This window comes from Ceratotherium simum, chromosome 10 (assembly GCF_057802395.1).
Source record: "Ceratotherium simum simum isolate JZ-2026a chromosome 10, ASM5780239v1, whole genome shotgun sequence".
In the NCBI taxonomy this organism is placed as follows: Eukaryota; Metazoa; Chordata; class Mammalia; order Perissodactyla; family Rhinocerotidae; genus Ceratotherium; species Ceratotherium simum.
In genome coordinates, this window is record NC_141909.1 from 3,288,977 (window position 1) to 3,301,136 (window position 12,160).

The 12,160-nt window shown below is 46.2% G+C and overlaps 2 protein-coding genes across 2 annotated transcripts in view; one reads left to right on the forward strand and one right to left on the reverse strand.

Moving 5' to 3' along the window:
- The window catches only part of COL4A2 (collagen type IV alpha 2 chain), a 190,436-nt gene extending 188,503 nt beyond the window's left edge, over positions 1-1,933 (reverse strand). Inside the window, exons 1-3 of the mRNA XM_087435779.1 lie at positions 1,181-1,933; positions 524-606; positions 348-402 (exon numbers count right to left, since the gene is read on the reverse strand). Of these exons, the coding sequence (XP_087291905.1) occupies positions 348-402; positions 524-606; positions 1,181-1,933 (891 nt within the window). The remainder of the gene's footprint in view (positions 1-347; positions 403-523; positions 607-1,180) is intronic.
- The window catches only part of COL4A1 (collagen type IV alpha 1 chain), a 147,329-nt gene continuing 136,526 nt past the window's right edge, over positions 1,358-12,160 (forward strand). The window contains exon 1 of the mRNA XM_004423171.3: positions 1,358-1,510. Coding sequence (XP_004423228.1) covers positions 1,427-1,510 — 84 coding nt within the window. The 5' untranslated portion in view covers positions 1,358-1,426. The remainder of the gene's footprint in view (positions 1,511-12,160) is intronic.

A 12,160-nucleotide genomic window follows, 5' to 3' on the forward strand; every position in this document is an offset into this window, starting at 1 on the left:
ACAGTCTTCCCTCCCTGGTAAGGCTGGGCTTGGCTCAAACCAGGGAAAAGCACGCCGCAGGCTATGTTTTTAATTACTGGCTCCCACGGAGGGGCCGACCCCTGTAACGCACAAGACTGAAAGCGGGGAACCCAAGGGAAGGCAAACCGGAGAAGTTCCCCGGGGAAAGCGAGCTTTCTCAGAACCTGGGCTGGGGAGGGTCTGCAGGAGGACACACGGACACACACACACACACACGCACGCGTGCTCAGGGGAGCACGCACGAGCAGCTTTCCAGCAAGGCCACTCGGTGTCCCAACTACTCTTGGGCGCGCGAATAAAGCCCGTGAACGGGAGCCAGGACTTACCGCGAGGACGCTCTGGGCCAGGAGCCCCACTGTCACGAACCCCAGCAGCAGCCACCTGGATGGGAGAGGGAGGAAGAGCGCCTGTGAGCGTGTGGCCCCGGCTTGGCAATTCCTGAAAGTTACATGAAAGGTCCCCTCGGGCGGGACCCACGGGGACATGGCAGAAAGTGGCTTACCGCCGCAGGGCAGGGCTGGACGCTGCGTACTGGTCTCCGTCCATGCTCCCAATCCGGCCACTCTGGGCTCCGGTCGGTCCCTCCTAGCTTGAGGGGCGAGAGACAAAGCGGGCTTAGCAGGGGCTGGGGAGGGGAGCATCCTCTCCGCCCACCTCCGTCTGCGAGACGCGGGAAAACGGGGTGCTCCCCCACCTCCTTGCAGGGGTGACAGAGAGCCGCCCCACGATGAGACAGAAGAAAGGGGAGCCTTCCACTTAGGCCGTGGATGGTGCTACTTAGCCGCGGCCGCTCAACTCCCCCCAACCCTCTGGCACCCGAGAGAAGGGCGCGCAGCCCGAGGCTGCACAGGGCGCCCTAAGTCCGTGGCCTCGGGCCTGGTCTTGGCGTCCCCGAGGTCGCTCTCACCTCAGGCCGGGCTTCAGGGGCTGCTGCCCGCGCGCATCCGCCCTCCAGAAGCGCCCGCTGGCGGCACACGAGTCGCGCGCCCGCCCTCCGGGCTCCTCGGGGCCCCGCGGCCGCTCTCAGTCCTCCGCCCGCTCGGCTAGCGCGGGGCGCAGGGTCGCGCCGCGGCAGCCGGTGGGTGCGCAACACAGAGCCCCGGCGTCCCGGCGCGCGGCGGCCACAATCCCCCGGCCGCGCGCTCCCGCCGCCTCTTACCCGCGCCGCAGGGTCCTCCCCTTTGAGACGCCGCCCGCGCGCCGCCGAGGGGAGGGGGCAGCGCCAACAAATTGGGGAGCTCGCCTGGCCGCGCTCAGGTCTCCACTGCGAGCCGCCGCGCCCCGGACGGTGCGCAGCGCTCGCGCCCCGGCCCTCGGAGAGTGAGACGCCCGCCGCGGTCCCGGAGCGCCCGGCCGTCGTCCCCCGCCGTCCCCCGCCAGTCCCCGCCGCCCCGGGCGCGCCACCATGGGGCCCCGGCTCGGCGTCTGGCTGCTGCTGCTGCCCGCCGCCCTCCTGCTCCACGAGGAGCGCAGCCGGGCCGCTGCGAAGGTGAGTCCTGCTGGCTCCGCTGCCGGCGTCCCGCCCTGCGCCCCGGGCGCCCGACGCGGCCCCTTTGTCCCTGGCCCGAGCCGCCCGCCCTTCCCTCGGGGGTCGCGCGTGGCATGGCCAGGTGCACTCTCCAGGCGAGTTCCCGCTGGTGATCCCTGTGGGCTGCGATCGCGCATCCGTTAGGGAGGCTCCTTTGTTTTGGGCTGGGTAGGGGCGAGTTAGGGGACTCCTCAGGGCCCGGGGCAAGCGAGCAGAACTTGGTGCGCACTGTGCGGGGTGAGGGTGCCCGAGAGTCAGCGGGATTTGAACTCGCACCGCGGGGGCGCTGGACCTCTGGGCGCCTTCATCTGCCCTGGGGGCCCGGGTGGGCCGGGGGCAGGAGGGGTGGACACGGCGCCCCACGCTACTCAGAGCCCCACACATGTGCCCGGGAGTCGCTTTGGGCGTGTTTCTCCGGTTCTTTGGAGACTGGTGGTTGATGCTGAACAGTTCTGGGCCGTTTGCCTGGAAACAGCTGTATCTTTGCTTTCCCACGACTTTTCTGTTGCTAAAGCACCCTCAGGAACAGAAGTGGGGCTCTGCTGTAGTGCGGCTTTAAAAAGTTACCATGCTCGACTCATTGCCTTTTATTAATATATTTTTAAAAAATTATAACCACATTTGTATTTGAGTGTAAAACCAAAATGAAACTGCATCTTTCTCATTGTTCTGTGCACAAATTGTTTTCCTAATTTTCATTTCCTCCGGCTGTGTGCTTGCCCGGAAAGGATCTGGGAGTCCGGATTGTAGGAGTCAAAGGCTTCCAGCTCTGGACGGTCCTTGACATACTGTTCTTCTTTCCTTGTTTCCTTCCCCTCAGACAGAAGAAAGGCCTCAGCTGTCCCCCAGTGTCAAAGCCCTGTAGACAAACCCCAGGAAGGTGTGGCTTCTAAATACATTTTGCATTTCCCCTGGAAGGTTTGAAAATGATTTTGCTACTGTTACATTTGCCACTTACTCTTGTACTGTTTCAAATCCAAATCTTGCTCTTAGGTTTTTTGTTTGTTTCTTGTTTTACTTCTCTTCAGGAAGAATGATACTCGCTGACTTCACTGGGTATATTATTAACTGTTACTTGCCAGAATAAACTGGTAATATGCACATGTCTCATCATAGAGAGTTTGACTCCTCGCTGGCCCCTCCTTCACTGGGCAATGAAAGGACTAATGATTACACCAGCAATTAACTTCAGATTGTTTCTCCCAGCCCAGAGTCTAGCCAAGCACCATAGCCAGTTATTTAAACACTCTCTGATAATGATGACAAAATACTTCCAAAAGAGGAGGCTCCAGAATGCTTGATTTGGGTCTAGAAATACTGACCAAAACATTTAACACTTCCAAAGAGTGATTGCTAAACCCGATGGCAAGCAAGTGAGAGAAAGTTCTGTATTTGGAAATATGAACTTCTGTTTGGACTTAGGTTTTCTGATTGATAATATTAGCAAAGCTTAAGCTAGTTGTAAGAGCTAGCTTTTCAAATAGCCAGGACTTTAAAGAATGAGCGACTCACTTCTGGGAACTGTCTGGGAAATCAGACTCATTACTGTTGAGTTTAGGATTATTTTACTTCCCTTTAATTATTCTCAAAAGCCCAAGTACGCTCCTGTGCGCTGGCTTTGCTCTGTCCCTCAAGGCCTCACATAGTGTTTTCAGAGATCTGACATCTGGACACCCTCTGATCACCAGTTGACTTAAGAGGCATTATCATTACACTAAATTTTTCCTGGCTTAATCAGGGAGAGAAATTTTCTTAGTATGTATATGACCGATGAGTGTACAAGAAAATCCATTTAAAAATAATATCTGGCTAATTTTTAAATTGGTCTCACTTTTCATGCCATCAATAACATTTTTTGCTTGCCTCCTTCCAGAATCAGCTGGTAGGTACACAGAAAAGTTGAAATAACTTCAATATTGATCCAAACAAAATATCACTTAAAAATACATTTTGAATGATAAGATGCTGCAAATCAATCAAACCCTAATTCAGAAGCCAGTACAAATGATCCTTGGATGCCCTGCTCCTTTGGAGTATCTGACTCACACTTTGCCTGCATTTGTATGCCCAAACATCACCTACTATGTGCTGCGCACAAATTGCACTTATTTTTTTTCACATGAAAGGCTGTTTGATTTTGTATTTGACCATAGTTGCTGTGGACATACTGTTCATTTACTGGTGGATGGATTTTCTAAGCCAGTGGTTTTTTCCTGTGCCACACCCATCCCTGACTCCCCTTCCCAACTTTCCTTTCTTAGGCAAGAAAGGAGGGTGAGGGTGCAGGCCTGAGACAAAAATGTGCCCGGAGTGTTATGATTGTGAGTGGCCTCTGTTCTCAGTCAGGCAGTCATACTGAGCTATGTGAATTATTCCTTCCGCAGCCTTCAAACTCCCCCCTCCAACTGGTCTGTGTGATGCTTCTTAACAAATTATTGCTCAGGATCAGAAATGTGAACTTTCCCCGAAGAGTGGGGTTCCCTGCCTAGCCATATTGGCATCTCCAGACCATTAGTCATTACTCCTGGGACTGAATGACCTAGAACTCAAATGAAGTGAGACTTAATTCTCATGCGAGTATGGACTACGTTCTGCTGGAAATATAATTTAAATTAGAAGGCTGGTTTCTGATTTAGTCCCAGTGACAGCAACATGAACCCAGTATCTTGAGAGTGAGATTGGTGAAGATGTAGTCCAAATCATCATGCTCTTCGTGTATGGGATTGGATCAGGATGAAGGGCAGCACCTCTTATTCCAACAAGAAGAAGTAATGCACATAACCAATGTGTGTGTACGTGTGTACTCTTACGGAATTAGTAGTGGTATATATTAGTCACACATACAGAACAAGTGTGGTTTAGGGACAAGAAGATCCTAAATTTGTGTCTGCTTTTATTAAGTGGATGATTTTGGAGGACTCAGTAAGCCTATGCCAGTTTCCCTGGCAGATCTGCCCCTCCTCCCATGGACCCATCCCTTTCTTCCTTCGTTCCCCACGTGTGCCCTGAGCACTTCTTCATGCCATGCACTCTGCCAGGTTCTGGTCTTGTGACAGTGAGTGGGACCCACTCTCTGCCCCAAGGAAGGTTGCAGTCTCGTGAGAAATACTGAGAAAGAAACAGGCCAATACAACTCAGGCTGGTAAATACTATAATCAAGGTAAACCAAGGGCCATCGGAACAGCTAATCCAGCTCTGGGCAACTCAGGGAAACTTGCAGGAGGACATCCCACCTCTAAATCTGAAGAAGAATTAGGAACCATAGACCCAGCATATTATTTTCATGTGTATTCCTATGGCACATCATAGTCACGTGCTGTGTAATGACATTTCAGTCAACAACCGACCGCATATACGACACTGGTCTCATAAGATTAGTACCATAGAGCCTTGGTGTATAGTAGGCTATACCGTCTAGGTTTGTGTACGGACACTCTGTGATGTCCGCACAACAACGAAATTGCCCAACGATGCATTTCTCAGAATGTATTCCCGTCCTTAAGTGACACATGACTGTACACGGAAGGTCTGAATATTCTACTCATCCTTTCACAAATCTAAGTGTCTTTGCATTTAAAGATGACCCTAAAGTTCCCTCCTTTGAGATACCAAGATGTCATTGTTTCTCTTATTAGCAATCCTTGTATCTGAACTTCTCCCTCAGAGGGGTAGAGAGAAGTTGAGGGGCGAGGTCTAGGAGAAGAGTGATGAGAGCACTAGCTGCACCCTGGGAGTCCCCTCTCTGGGGGCTGCAGGTACACTGGGATGTTTGGAAAGTTGCAGCATGGTGACTGATTCTAGGCGGGAGTGCCTTTGGGAACTGACCCAGAAAACCTACCCTCACTTGGGCAAGGACATGAGGAAATTCACAAAACCCTACATTATTCATTAACAAGACTGTAGGCTGATTTCTCAGGACTGGTAGGAATGGCTGTAACTTAACAAGTTCAGTTTATCTAGTTAAGAGCTGGTAAAGATTTTGCAGATAAATTAACCCCACAATGACGCTCTAAAACAAATCCCTTTAGAAATCGGAGGGAATCAAGAAGTGAATAACTTAGAACACTTGTTTCTATGAAGTATATAATGTTTGTTATAGCAATTGTTCTAGAAACTGAAAAAGGATTAACCTCATTAAAATGTCTCTCAAGCAGATTTGGTATTTTGAATTCTTGGGGTAGAGTAAGCAAAAGCAACAATAGAATGCCTGAAATAATACCATTAGAGCATTGTTCTTCCTGCTATTAAACAACCACTAAAAAATGTCAACTACAGGACAATACAGATGACATATTCCTACCATTCTTATGCACACAATGAAAGGGGATATAAACCAGAACATGTTTCAGTTGTCGATTTCTGTTGAGGAGTCTAACACTGTAAGAATTCCTTTGGGGTTAATATTTTCATAGTCTGGTACACAATGAACTGTTCCATCCTGTGTCCCTCTCCATTGTTCTCCGGGTCTTAACCTTGTGACACAAGTCTATCCTAGTTTTCTTTCTATTTCTCTGCTTCTTTATTCTTCCTCTTCCAGACCCCGCAGTGTGGGTGTGCCATGGGGGTGGGCTTCATCAGGCTTCTTCTCTCTTTTCCGTGCCCTCTCTACCTGGGGAGGTCTTCTCCTGTGATGCGTTACCATTGCGTGAAAATGACTCCAAACTTTTTTCTTGAACTCTAGTCTATCATCTTACGTTCCTGAAGAATATCTCACATGGGCTGTCCTGCTTTGGTTGCAGACTTAGCAACTATGTCCAGAACTGAACTTACAGTCTTTTACACAGACTGACTGCCCTTCCCAACTCTCCCCTTTTAGTCACTGGCACCCCGATGTTTCTGGATGCTCAGCCCAGAGACCGTGGCTTCCTCTGGAAGCCTCACCCTTTCCTCCATGTTAACCTCCATGTCACTCAGTTGCCAGGTTTACCACTTCTTTCTACATGCTTCTCAGAGTCCCCGTCTACTTTCTCTTCCCATGGCTTTGACCCCGTTCCAGGTCTCCTCCCCTTGAGCCAGGATTGCCACAAAACCCTCTTGGCTCCTGCCCCTCCTTTCAGCTTCCTGTTCTCTCCAGCCCATTCCTTACGCTGTCGTGAGGCTACCTGTCTTCAGAGATCCCGTTTATGGCTGTCTGCGTCCTCTGCTCAGGATCCGACAGTGGCTCCCTGCTATCTAACCAAAGGTTCCCATCTCTTTGGCTGGGTGGTTTTTGCTTGTTTTTTAAAAAAGACTTTATTTCTTTTAGAGCACTTTTAGGCTCAAAGCAAAATTGAGAGGAAGGTATAGAGATTTCCCGCATACACCGTATGCCCACACACACGCAGCCTCCTCCGTCATCAACATCCCTATCTGTGGTGCGTTTGTCACAACTGATGAACCTCTGTTGACACATCATCATCACCCAGAGTCCATAGTTATATTAGGGTTCACTCTTGGTGCTGGACATTCTATAGATTTGGACAAATGTGTAATGACATGTAGTCAACACTATAATATCATACACAGTATTTTTGCTGTACTAAAAATCCTCTGTGCTCCACCTTTTATCCCTCCGTCCCTCCTAACCCCTGGCAACCACTGATCTTTTTACTGTCTCTTAGTTTTGCCTTTTCCAGAATGTCATATAGTTGGAATCATACAATATGTAGCCTTTTCAGACTGGCTTCTTTCACTTAGTAATATGCATGTAAGTTTCCTCCATGTGTTTTCATGGCTTGATCACTTTTTTTTTCAGCACTGAAAAATATTCCATTGTCTGGATGTACCACGGTTTATCTATCTATTCACCTACTGAAGGGCGTCTTGGTTGCTTCCAAGTTTTGGCAATTACGAATAAAGCTGCTGTAAACATCTATGTGCAGGTTTTTGTGTGGACATAAGCTCTCAACTCCTTTGGGTAAATACCAAGGCATGCGATTGCTGGATCCTATGGTAGGAGTGTGTTTAGTTTGGGAAGAAACCACTAAACTGCCTTCCAAAGTGTCTGTACCATTTTGCATTCCCACCAGTAATGAATGAGAGTTCCTGGTGCTCCATGTCCTCGTCAGCATTTGGTGTTGTCAGTGTTGGGTTTTGGCCATTTTAATAGGTGTGCAGTGGTATCTCATTGTTGTGTTAATTTGGCTTGATTTTACTTACCCTTCGCAATATGTATCCATGGAATTTTCTGGCCTTATTCTTCATATTGCCCAATGTCCAACTTGGGTAATTGTCATAAAGGACTATCCTATGTTCCACGGAGTAGTGGAATCTCTTTGAGCCTCAGGTCCCTAATCCTTCAAATGAGGATAATACAATGTCTACAGAAACCTTCAAGTTGCACAGTGAGGTTGTGCACTGAAGCAAGTGAGCACTCAAAAAATGTTGGTTGTTATCACTGCCACGTGGCTGGGATCCTGTTGTCTTATGTACGTTAGTTTGACACCCCTGACAATTCTGAGATGCTGGAGGACGTAGCTTCTTTTTAAAGTGCCCCCGCTGTCTGGGGGAGTGCCGGAGACGTAGAGGGAAATCATTAATTACTTGTATTGGTTCTAATGTCTCTGGCCACTGTTCACTCGGGACCGGGGGAGAGTCCTAACCGAGCCGTGTGCTAGCTCACATAGATGATGTTACAGTGCTGACCCCTGTGGTGGGTCTAGGGAACACAGGGAAAAGTAATGCCGAAGGTGTTTCCTCTTAATTTGGAATTGGGAGTAGATATTCCACCACAGACTAAACATGCCTTGAAAATATATACAAGGCTGAACTCTGTATGTAAATAGTTTATTCCCTGGTTTAGTAATATTCCTAGCTTTGCTCTGTTTGGTTTTTAATGTGCATACTGTAAGAACAGTTTATGTCATCTGAGTTGTAAAGCTTGCTTGACTTGTGGTAAAGTAAAAGGCACATGAAAGCATCCAAATCAGATATTAAAGTGGGTATTTTATGTGCCACGTGGGCTTTTGCTTATCTGTTGGTTGTATCTCTTGCTCATTAAGAAGAGTTATCCAACCTCCCCATCTTTTATCGCTCTCGGAATCAATACTTTGTTGAGAGTTTTGGAATTACTATTGTTTATTACCCAATAAACATCTTAGTGTAGTGTGGGCATTTCTTTCTTATTCGGATAACAGCAAGAGACACTGGCTGTGAACTGGAAGAGTCCAATTTGATGTCACTTGCCTTATTCCCATTTCACCAAAAATACCGATCATTGGAGACGCCGTTTGTATATTCCCTCAGAGAGAGTTTAGCTGATTAAATAAACGCTGTCCAACTCTGTGGAATATTTGGAGATGCAATATTCCTGTATTTGACATTTAATTAAAATGGTTAAAAATTTTATTGAGTTTCTGCTTTAGAAAATAAACGTGTTCCTTTATAAAGAACAAAACCCAGTGTTTTCTAGTTGTAACTCAAGATTTCCAAAGCTATTTGCACAAGCTTTTCCCAGCAGCCACTTGCACACCTAGAGATGAAGAAGGTTCAGGGGATAGTGATACATAGCAGCCTGTGTCTTCATTTCAGAGAGATAAATGTTACCTAACACTTGTCATTTACCTTAGGGGGCATTTTTGAGGGTACTACATCAGTATTGGTTTCCTGTTTCAGGATGTTACAAATAAACCCAATGATAACTATTTTGGTATTTTTCCTTCATTAATGTATGTTTTAATCAGTGGAAGATTTGGCTACTACATCTCTAACAATATTTTTATAAAGTAAGCATATTATTTTTGTAATATGAAAAAAATCAAAATTTAATCTAAAATCCACAATTATCCTTTATGCAATGAATGAATTATTTTTGAGCACAAGAGCATTAATTTTCTTATCATCCAAGAGCATCAGCTTTAAAATGTCATTTTTAAATACAAGTATTCCTTTTCCTAATTAGCTTTAATTTTCAAGTTGCATTTTATAATTTTTTAAAGAATACAATAACATTTTAATGACACAGAGTTATTACTCAGTTGCATGAAACTTATTTACTAGGTCCAGGCTATTCCTGCATCAGAGCTTGAGTTAAGATATTGTTATTGTTGTCATTATTGCCTATAACGTGCAAGGTTTTATTAGGGAAAAAATGCCACAGAACCTATAGTTTGGACTGTTTTTTGTAATCTTCATTTGGAAAATTCTTGATCTAACTTTGTATCTTACATAGACGTTGTATACTTTCTGAAGGTTCAGCTTAGTTCCAAGGACTCTAAAATTAGCCAGGCAAAAGGAGTATCTATTTCTCTAAGAAGCTTGCATTAAAGGGGCACATGTATACACAACTCTTGGAAAGATGATTGCAACGTTTCAGATAGATCCAGAGAGGAAGATAGTCCAGGACACCCTCACTCCACATGGGGTAGCAGGCACTGCAGTTAAGCACGTGGGTGCTGGTTTGAATCCCAGCCGTACCTCTTACAGCCGTGTGACTGTGTGCAAGTTACCTACCTCTCTCTGCCCCCATTTCCTCATCTGTAAAATGGGGACGGCAGTAGTGCCTCGCTTAGAGGACATGTATGAGGATTAAACAGTTAATATTTTTAAAGCATGTATACAGTGCTGGCTTCATGCCAGGCACTATTCTGCTTGTTAAATTAAAAACAAATTTCGAGGAATAAATAGCAAAGTAATTATATCCTCAAGGCAGCTTGGGGCTGGAGAAGACCACTGAAGGCCACCTGTACCGGTAGTTCTCGAACTTGAGCTCAAAGCAGAATCTCCTGGAGAGCTTGATGAATGCCCGGCCCCATTCCCAGGGTTTCTGGCTCAGGCGGTATGGGGTGCACCTAGAATTGCATTTCTAGCAGGGGATGCTGATGCTGCTGATCGGGAGATCATGGATCTCGGCCATTCTCTTCATCTTACAGGGCAACTGCTTGATTGCACTCAAACAGAAGCTGAACCATTGTATTTAAAATGACTCTCCCAATTTTTCTTTTCTTTTTTTCTTATTGGTTGTTGTTACTGCCGGCAATTCCAGTTCCAGCCCTGTGATGCCCTTTGAAGTATTAGGAGTGGGAAGAAAGTTCTAGAGGCAAGCATGTGGAGTGTCAGGACGTTTGAGAATTAATTTGGAGAGGGCTTGGTTGATGGGAAGTGGGAGCAGCTGGTGCCTAAAGAAGATTCCCGGTCCCCTGTGGTCTCCTTTCCTCCTCAGGACATGGCACGTGAGATTTCTCGTGATTGTCTACTTTAAGTCAGAGTTTTGCCATTGTTTTGGCTCCGTTCACGCCCACGCACCTGCTGAGAATGGGCTCTGACGTGTGCTTAGAGGTTGGCCAAGCCAGAACCCAGTCAGGGTTTGTGAGGCAGGACCCCCAGGGCGTGCCTTCAGCTTCTTGCAGCGCCCACCCTCACCCACCTCCTCCGTTCTGGGCCTCTCAGCCTCCTGAATGAGGAATTTCTGTTTGTATCTTATTATGGCCAAATCCATTTTCTGGAGATTCAAGACCATTCGGGGTTAGTGGTTTAAAATAACTCCTAAATTCTGGTCAAGAAATGGCCTATAAAATTAGGATGAATTTGCCAAAACAGGAAGGTGGGTCAGTGATGGGAGAGGAATACTACACTATGGGTAGTTGAGCCTCTGGGTCAGGTGTGCTTTGGATAAGTACACAGACCCGGTCCAGCATCAGTCCTGTTCACTGATAAGCTGGGGCGACAGACACCTCATCATGCAGAATATGCAGCGGGCAGTCTTGTTCATTCATCCCTCTTTCATGCCTTATCTTTAACAAACCTTTTCATGCGAAACATGCTAAGGACAGATGCTTTTTATCAGTTTATTAAAGCCACTCTGAAGAAATAGTTATTGGGCACCTTAGCACTAATTAGATTTTGTTTTCCCAAATACTTGAAAATAATAAGATTGAACGTCTTTATTCTGGAATTCAGGCCTTTAAAACTTTAGAAAAAATTCTATAATTAGTCATTTTTTATTTCTTGTTGACCTTAGATATTTTCTCTTCATTCATGGAGTTATCATCCATTAATATAGAGGTACGTATTTTTTTCTCTTGACTAGACAATTCATTTAAAACATACATAACTTTGGGCATTGTTTTGGGCTAGAAACCAAATTTATAACCAAAGTCCCGTGTTTTTTAACATTGGTGAAAATAAAACAGGTAAAGCTAAGACTTCACTTAAGCACAGAGCACAAATTAATAGTGATAACTCAGGATCTTGGTTCTGGCATTCGAAATCTGATCAATAAACATGTGTCGAGTGCTCGCTCAGAGTCAGAAAATATGCAAGCAGTTAGAATTGTTCCAATACTTTGTATTCTGATATATGCCCAAGTTAAAGTAAGAATAATTTTGATAATGGTATAATAGAAGTTACACTGAAAAATTAAAGCTTTCACTCTTCTCTTTTTGCACAAAAAGTTTTCACTTAGGTTCTGAAGCTCTAGAAAGAGCATCACAGAGTCACAGACTCTGGAGCCAGACTATGTGGGTTTGAATTCTTAATTTGCCAGCAACTAGCTGTTTGACCGTGAGCAACCTGTTCAACCTCTCTGTGCTCAGTTTTCTCATCTGTAAAATGGGGTAATAATACTATTCCTTTATAGGATTGTTGTGAGCATAGTGCACGTGATGATACGTGTAAAGCACATACATGAGTGAC